This window comes from Apaloderma vittatum, unplaced genomic scaffold, assembly GCF_000703405.1.
Source record: "Apaloderma vittatum isolate BGI_N311 unplaced genomic scaffold, ASM70340v1 scaffold34135, whole genome shotgun sequence".
NCBI classification, from domain to species: domain Eukaryota; kingdom Metazoa; phylum Chordata; class Aves; order Trogoniformes; family Trogonidae; genus Apaloderma; species Apaloderma vittatum.
Window position 1 is genome coordinate 30,438 of NW_009717188.1, and position 8,883 is coordinate 39,320.

At 44.6% G+C, this 8,883-nt stretch overlaps 1 protein-coding gene and 1 non-coding gene across 2 annotated transcripts; one reads left to right on the forward strand and one right to left on the reverse strand.

Annotated features, from left to right (window-relative positions):
* Positions 1–91: 91 nt before the first annotated feature.
* TRNAS-UGA lies at positions 92–173 on the reverse strand. Its single transcript has one exon. It is a non-coding gene; the product is annotated as a tRNA-Ser (tRNA).
* Positions 174–2,519: 2,346 nt separating this feature from the next.
* LOC104274240 (myeloperoxidase-like) lies at positions 2,520–7,584 on the forward strand (the record flags this gene model as incomplete). Its single annotated transcript, XM_009869806.1, is given in 8 exon segments — positions 2,520–2,526; positions 4,199–4,295; positions 5,158–5,333; positions 5,814–5,937; positions 6,307–6,398; positions 7,007–7,086; positions 7,088–7,174; positions 7,326–7,584. Coding segments are annotated over 8 exon segments (922 nt in total), but the record flags the coding sequence as incomplete, so codon positions are not given.
* Between the last annotated feature and the right edge of the window lie 1,299 nt (positions 7,585–8,883).

An 8,883-nucleotide genomic window follows, 5' to 3' on the forward strand; every position in this document is an offset into this window, starting at 1 on the left:
GGAATGCAGGGGCCCTGGATGAGGAGTGACAGGTCTGTGTCTGTCTGTCCCTCCCAGGGACTGGAGGGCAGGGGCTGCCAGTAAAAGTTCCTGCTGTGAGCAGGATTTGAACCTGCGCAGGGAAACCCCATTGGATTTCAAGCCCAACGCCTTCACCGCTCAGCCATCGCAGCAGCTGGCACAGGTGGTCTCCGCAGGATCCCATGACTGTCACCCTGCCCCCGGGGACGGAACGGGACCTGGTCCCACCCGGGGCTTGGGCTTTGCCATCCTGGTCCCCACTGTACACCCAGCACGGTTACGACTGCTGCTGCTGCTGCCACCTGCCCCGCACAGAGCCAAGGGTGGTGTGGTCATCAGCACCCCAGAAGCCCTAGTAAAGGGAACTGGACACCAGTCACAATGTCACTGGTGGTGACGTGGGAGACAGACATGGTGGGAGGCCTAGATCCCATCTCATCTCATATCTCCTTTTCCAGCAGGAGACGTATCCCTGGACGACCATCCCCACCTTCCTTCCCTAGTTTGGGAATACCTCAGCCTCCTCCATCTCCCTCTCCCCCTGGTATACATACATCTGCCTCTGTGAAATCAGGCCCAGACTTCGCTAACCGAGGCAGTCTGACACACAGACCAGGCCATGTCTTCTCCTGTAGCTGGCAGGATGGTGTTGCAGCCTTGTGTGGTTTTCACCGGTTGCTGCCTCTCTTTTGGAAGAGATGATTTGGAGAAAGGAGGAAAAGGTGACTGTCAGGATGACGCAATATTCCTCATAGCCGGGCTGTTTCTGTTGACTTTTTTTCTTATCTAATCTTGTGTCATCAGCAGTGAACATCTCTTTTCATCTACAATGCCTCTGATGTTTACAGGTAAAACGATCTTGCCTAGTAGAAAGAACAGGATGTGTTTAAAGTCTGAGTTCTGACAGCTCTTGTAATAAATGGCACTTCCCAATATTTCGCAATATAGAAAACCACAAGGTCTAACATGATACACATTATTCTCCCTCAAAGAACTGTTCAGGCTCTGTGTCTACTTGCAAGTTTTCACTCTTAGTTTCAGAAAATAACGACTGCCTTGCTCGAATGCCAGCTTTGCTGGACCCAGGACATGGTGGTCACCATCCACTTCTGCGTCCCATTACCTGGTGCAGTGTTGAAGACACTTTGTCCTGACCATAAATCAGCACTTAAGTCTCTCACTGGTTGTAATACAACGATCAAGACAGTGTCCCTGCAACCAGGGCTTTAGAGACTTGTCACCGAGGCACTAATGCAGTTGCAATGGGAAGTATCATAAATACAAAAGAAAAAGTAAAATCACCCTTTGGGCACCTGGGCTTTTGCTTATGTGCTTCTTGTAGGTAGAAAGTTGGCTGGACGAGGTGATTAGAGTCCCTCTGGCACGAGGGGCCAGCTTCTGCTTTTGATTTTGAATTTCGCCTTAGGGGTTAAACTGTATCATTGGCTTCTGAAAACCTAACTCTTACAAACTTTTTTTTTCTCTCCCTCAGATTTAAAGTGCCAAAGGTCTGTTAACCGTTTCCTTTCTCATAATTTCATTTTATTTATTTTGGCTTAATGGGAACTGTGAAAATATTTAAAGAGCAAGAAGAATTGGCTACCTAATCTTACGAGGTTTACACATCTGATTGTCCGTAAGAATTCAGCATTATCTTCTGTGGTCAGATCTGAGAACTCTCGTTTCTGCTGCCTTCCCAAATGTCCACTGAAGTACAGCCCTTTTTCCTGCTGTATAGCTGTCGCAAGTCACATTGAAGGGTTTGGCTGGCCCAACACTTTTTTCTTTCTAGACATTTCAGGATGGAATCTCCCATTTTGCAACTCTGGCCTGTCCTTATTTGCAACAGAAATAACTTGGCAGTTGTCCATGTTACTATGCACAGGAATTTACTGGACACAGCTGGAGCTTGCTTCTTCTTCGTCCAGTCTTTGTCATCCACAACGGTGGCCAGTTATTTTATATGCATTTCCAAATCACTGATGATATGACAACTCTCTAATTCCACATCCCATCTCACCAAGCTATTTTATGGAGCACACAACTTTGATTTTCCTGGATACAAATTTTGGCAGCTCCATCATTCAGACATGCTGCATCTGGACTTCAGAACACTCCACAGACGTATGTTGGCAAAATGACCCATTTTTGGCTTCCCAGACCATCAGAGATATCAACCAACAGGAAGAAAGAAACCAAATTTCACCTTTCTCTTTCACCATCATAAAATTTTCACTCAGAAAAGAAACTTGTACCTTTTCTTTTTCCCTTTTTTATGGATTTATCAAAGAAGTCAATGTTCAGTCAGCAAGAATGGAGAAGTATGCACCTTTCTGTCTAATCTAGGAAAGCAAACCAGCAGATATTTCCTTTTGGCTCAATCTGGCCCCAGGTTTTTCCTTTTTTGGCCACACCTAGGTCAGACCAGCCTAATTTCTGCCCTGTTGCAGGTGCTATAAAGGACTGGCTTGTTTCCTAGCCCTACCAGCTCTGCAGAGATGGCAGGTAAGGTCAGTGGGTTTTGATTTTATATTTTAAATAACTTAATTTTACATTTATATATTTGACTGATTTGGTATTTTTGGCATTGATGTTGGTACATTCTGTGAGTGAACTCGGGGAGATGAGGAGAAAGAGTAGAGCACTAAGAACTGGTGGACCTTCGTTCTTTCTTCTCCCTCTGTAAGTGCAATTCATTTATTTTGAAAAGCAAGAAAAGACAGCTTTTCTGCCTCGTGTAGCGATATCCTGCAACATAAGATTTGAAAGAATAAGCAGCCTTCAATCCCTGTGAAGACGGTTGAGGGATTTCCACAGATTGGAAATAGGAGCTGACCTGCCCTGTTACAAGGAATTTTTTAGTTCTTCCATATTTTTGTCTGGTTTTCCTGTTCTCAACAGTAAAAACATTGACTAAATTACATAAAATATACTTAATTGCAACCTTTTGGCTGAAGAGCTCCTTTCAGGGAGAAAGTAATGCTAATGAGAACAGATGATACGTGTTAATGTGAAAAAGGAATACAGACAAATTTTGGGGAGCATCAAGAAGACAAACAGAAGTGGTGGAAGACTGGAGGGCTAGTGCTTGTTTTGCTTGGTAACAGGGTGGAGAGGGATGGGTGAGCTCTCACCTCCTTTACAGCAGCCACCTGAGAAGGACCCTCCCAAAGGCAGGACACCAGGACATTGCCCTCTTCCAGCCCACCTTTCCAACTGTCTCCATCACTGAAGCCTCGGCTGCACTTGCCTTCCTCCTCAGTGGTTTCTCAGCCCTGTTTACTGACTGTCCCCACCCCGCAGGGATGTCCCTGTGTCCTGCCAGCATCTACAGCCCTCACTGGCCGGTGCACCCATCGATGGGCTGGATCAGGGGGGTGTTGTGTTTCATTCCTGGATCCTGAAAGAAATATTCAGACCAATCTCTTCTGATGCTTCAGTGAAGCCCAGCCCGTTCAGAGGAGTTATGTTGCATTTCTCTCTAGGCATAAACCCAAGAATTACTCTCTTAGGAGCCTTCATCACTCTCTGCTTAGCTGAGACAGCGAACTCATTAAACAGTAAGTTTTTGGTTTTCTTTTGGCTTCTTCTGTGCTTGAAACGGTGTGAGTCAAACCTTGGTCTGAGGTCCTGGTTAGGTATAGTTCCAGTGTAAATCTGAAATATCCTATAGATTGACCCACTGACAATTAAATCAATATCTAAGAAACTTGTCTAGGGAAATTGCCTACTTAACCAATAGGTCTTCCAAGCACACGTTCGTCGTTTTATGATAGGGAAATTGGGTTAGAGACCATATATTTGGCTGCTTCTGTGCCTTTCCCTTCTCACAGGGAAGGATAGCTTTCAAAAAGATGGGCAAAAAATAACTCTCTAAAAGCCTCACAAAGCCATCAGAGCCAATTCTTTGAAATGGGCAATAAGCTATCATTTTGCTGTCACTTCTTGTCCAGTGACTTTCAGGACCTCGGCAATGGGGTGAAACAGATGAGCAAGAGAAACAGAGATAAAGTTGTCCAGGTAGCCCTGAACACACAGTGAACTGTCAGTGTAGCTCAGGATCTAGCAGTGGGGTGGGATGTGTAGCTCCTGAGGTTCTTGGGTACTTCACAAACGATCTTCAATTTCTCCTTTTTCTTTCTTTCTTTTTTTTTTTTTTGTTTTTTTTTTTTTCTAGTAGAGGACTCAGAGGCGCTGTCAGACTTATCTCTTGTAAGTAGCATTAGTGAGGCCAAGCAGCTGGTAGACACAGCATACTTACATGCCCGGAAAAGGTGAGTCGTTTTTGCATGAGGACCTCAACATCATAAGGAAATAAGAGAAAATGCATGTGTTTCTTCCATTTTCCAACGCATATTTATTATGGATATGCGTTTATCCAAGGGTTCTCCCTGTCACAGCTGGAGAGATCATTTTGCCCAGTTTGGCTGGATTCTGGTGCCCCATCTCAGTCCCAGGTCCTTCCTTCATCACCTGCAGTTGTTGACTCCTCACCTACACTGCCACGGGCACCTCTTGGCAGTACCACAGTGGTATGGGCACGCTGGACACAGGTTGAGTCCTCTCCTGGCTGCTGAAGTTCTGCCCTTCTCTGGAAGGACCACAGGGTGGTGAGTGGGCACTCTGTCACAAACCAGTGTCAGGGGAAGTCAAATCCCAGCTATGTCTCAGAGTATTGTCCCAAATTGCTGGTTCTTGGCAGCAGGATGCTTTGGGGAGGAATCTTTTGACACCTACCCTATGGAAGCTTTTTCATTCCACATGAAAGAACTGTGGGACTGGGAAGAGATACAACAGTACCAAGGCTGTCTCTCTGTTCACAGAATATATCTGTGACATAGTAAATGAAAAATTTTACTCAATCACTGAATAACTCGGTTTTTCACTGATCTAGCTTTTCACATGGCATAACAACATTTTTTGCAACAAGGGCATAATGCAAACTTGAAGTAGGGAATGGCAATTATTTGCTTGCTCAGATCTGGGATGATGTGCAAAGCTGATGAGCAGCCAGCTTGTCCTAGTTGAGCAGAGCCTCCCTGGGACCCAGCACTGCTGTCACCTCTAGGTACACCCAGCCTAGCATGACAGAGTAGGTCTGATTTCAGAGAAAACAACTCATGGGATTCTTTTCAGCTTAAAAGGAAAACTAGAGGAAAAAGTTGCCAACCCAATGGATTTCCTGAAGTACTTAAAGGACCCAGTAGGAAGAACAAGATCTGCAGTCCGTGCTGCCGATTACTTGGAAACCACTTTGAAACTCCTCAAAAAAACGCTGCAGCCCTGTGGGAAACAGAGATTCAATGTTACAGGTAACGTGCTTGAAACCAAAAATGTCTTACAAACAGCTAAGAGCAGAAAACCTACCCCAGCAGAAAAAAGCTCTGCCATGATCCAAACACTTGGTGGTAAAACTCTTCCTCAGCCCCAGGTGAATAGACTTGAAGCATGCTCAAAAGCAGACCAGACCAGCCAGTATATTTCATTCACCATCTTTGGCCTGCCTTATATGTTTGACGATCAAAAGGCTAAAGATAAGTGTGGTAACCCTGGGACAAAATGCACTGCTGGGGATTGATGACACTCCTCATGTTCCCCTGGAAAGATGTTTCATGCCAGCCCAGTTTCCCTGGCCCAGAGGTGAGAGCTCAGCCACCGAAGGAACAACTCGAATCCAGATGTTACATATCCACAGCTGTGTCTCTGCTGACTCAAACCTTGATCCAGAATACTGAGAAGCTAAACCAAAAATGGCTATGAGCAGGTGTTATTTTGCATGGTTTCTCTTGCAGACCTGCTAGACAGAAAGCAGAGGAATATGATTATCAAATGGACTGGCTGTGACTATCAGGTTCGTTCCATTAAATGCCCGAAGCATGACACTTACCGGACCATCTCTGGGGAGTGCAACAACAGGTATGATTTGTGTCTGGACAAGGAGAGTCTCAAGTCTGTACCTTGACCCAAGATAGATGGCTTAAAGTCATTTGTGTAAGCACCTTTCAACAGAGTAAGAAGAGCAAAATTATCATTTTAGTGATGCCTGTACCTGATGTTTCGTTCCTACCCATGCCCAGCAGGAAAAAGAAATCAATTCTTGCAAACTTCAGATCTGAGCCCTCTATGTGCTGCTTTGGATGAAGGAAGGGAGTTCTTGGGGTGGGGGCAGGTGAAAAGTTGAGGAAAGCAGACTTGGGGACTATGACAGCCAGCCTCTCACTCAGTGTCTCACTTCAGCATTTCTGAAATAATGCTGTACTTGCTTTTCTTCTTGTGCTGCTCCAGAAAGCATTCTCACTGGGGATCCTCGAACCGTGCCTTTGCTCGCTGGCTCCCAGCAGAGTATGAAGATGGAGTGTCTGTTCCCAGAGGAGCAAGTGAAGGAAAGCTCTACAATGGATTTCCACTCCCGCTGGTGAGATTTTATCTACGTAACAGGAGCAGACGCTTCTTTCACTGCATCCATCAGAAATGAAACAGTGGCACCACCTAGAGTGTAAATTACTTGGTCCTCTCCTCTGATCTCAGGTGCTGATTTGAGGCTTGTTTTCTACCACTGAGCTACGGCTTGTGGTGATATTTTCTTGCTGGAAACGGACACGAGCAAAAAAATTGTGAATACTTCTCTGAGCAAGTGTGCTCAGATACAGCAGGATGTATATGTGAACCATAAGGCTTTTGTGTTCCTCAGCCATCCCCTTGACTTTCTGAATGTGTTCACCTGCATCGGTTTTAGCTGTAGGAGCCTTTCTGTGGAGCTGGGCTTGGTTTGAATGAGGGTGCTACTCATCACATCTGTTTTGATAGAGCCCAGGTGTGGCATGGATCTGCTCAATGCCATCATTAACTCTCATGAACTTATCTGAGCTCATTTTATGCATGATCTCATAGTGGGGGTAAATTCACTGTGGTAGAGATGGTCACACTCATTTTAGTTTTGATTTTCTCAAGGTTTGAAAAGTATCAAATGAAATCGCTTTCACAGCCAACGAGAACATCACTCAAGATCAAAAGTTCTCTCTTTTCTTCATGCACTGGAGCCAGTGGGTCAACCATGACATAGACTTTGGCCCCTGCCAGCGGCGCAGGAGCGAGCCCGGAGCTTCACTGTGAGACCGATTGTGCCTTCAACCCGCCTTGCTTCCCTACTAAGGTAACCCCCAGATTCATTGCAACCCATGCTATCTCAACACAGTAAAAATAAAACCACACAACTTCGAGGTATCGCTTACGTTCGTTTGCTCTAGTTCCCCCCTGATGACCCACGGATGCTCAGGACAAACTCTTGCATGCCCTTCCTCCAGTTGGCATCCATGCGCAATCCCAGAATGTTGACTCGTGAGAAGATCAAAGCCGTCAGCTCCTTCACTGATGCCAGCACCGTCTATGGCAGTGATGATTCCACGGCCAAGAGTCTTAGAAATCAAACAAGCCAGCTGGGTTTGTTGGCTGTGAACCAAAATTTCACCGACGTGGGACTGGAATTGTTGCCCTTTGAGAACAATATGAAAAGCTTGTGTATTCTCACCATCGAGTCCACAAACATCCCCTGTTTTAAGGCAGGTAATGTTCATCTGTGGAGTAGTTCTCAGTGCCCCATAAAGTTGAAAAGGATCATTATGGTCAAGTGTCTGATGTCTCATTATATTTGTATAAGGCACTGCAAGACATGATTGTGTAAAGTGAAAGACAGGGGACCCTCCCTCAAATTAAGAACAGAATAATATTTGAACAATCATTGTTTAATTAATCATGAAAATTTATTCTGTTTTAATTTCCGGAAAGAGTTACTGTAAATCATCTTCCCTTTAAAAAGTATTTTCAAAAGTAGGAGAAATTTTCAATAGACTGACCACTAGTGTTCAAAACTTCTCAGTGACTTTTCTCCCTTCTTCTACCTAGAATTCACTGTTCAGTTTTCAAGCCAGTTAAACACCCTTGAACCTTTTAGTTAACTCTCCCTGGTGCCACGTTCTGAATTTTTAATACTTCAAACATTCCAGCCTACAGCAGAAGACAAATCTAGAAGTTTGAAATTCAAACAAACCCTAACACAGAACTTACTAAAATGGAAAGTGGTCCAACACGGGCATGACATTAAAGAAGACACTATAAATGTAAAGAAAATACTATAAATGGTAAGGCTGTGGGAAGTCAATTGTAAGAATATAGAGTGTTGCAATTGCATGTTATTTTCTCATTCCCTGTGCAGGAGAAGAGCTCCTGGCTGAGCGAGGAGATACTCAGTGCTTCTTCCACCGGCTGCTGGAGACTCTTCCCTCCATCCTTTCAAATTTTCTATTGGCATCTTGACTGACCGTTCAAAAGAGATTTACAACCTGGCTGAATCGAGGCAAATTTTCCAACCCAAACAGTCACAGCAGATATAAAAGAAGATCGTGTGTCCTTCAAGTACAAAAAGAAGGCGGGCGTGAGATTTTTAACAGAGCGAGACATTTAAAGCTGCTTCATGATCATGTGCAATCTAGTCTAAATTGCTCAAGGCATCTTCTCCAGTAGTTTTGGCTAAATGGTTTGGACAGAGAAGGTTTTTTTCTGTGTTGGAGGGAAATATCTGTTATGAATGATGACAGCTAGGAAGCTTAACAGTGAGCCTTGCTGCCAGTAGCACCAACTATAGGTTGTTACTCATCTCTCCTGGCATAAGACTCCGCTGCTGCTGAAATCAAAAGCAATTTGTAAGATTCCTAAAATATTTTCGTTTGTAGGTGAAAAACGTGTAACTGAAAACCTGGGTATTCAGTCTGCTGATTTTCTTCTAAAATTCGCCGGTTGTACTGCGAAATTAGCGGGTTTCCCAACCAAATTCCCGCTTTTGCTGCGAGCTCCGCGGATTTTCTG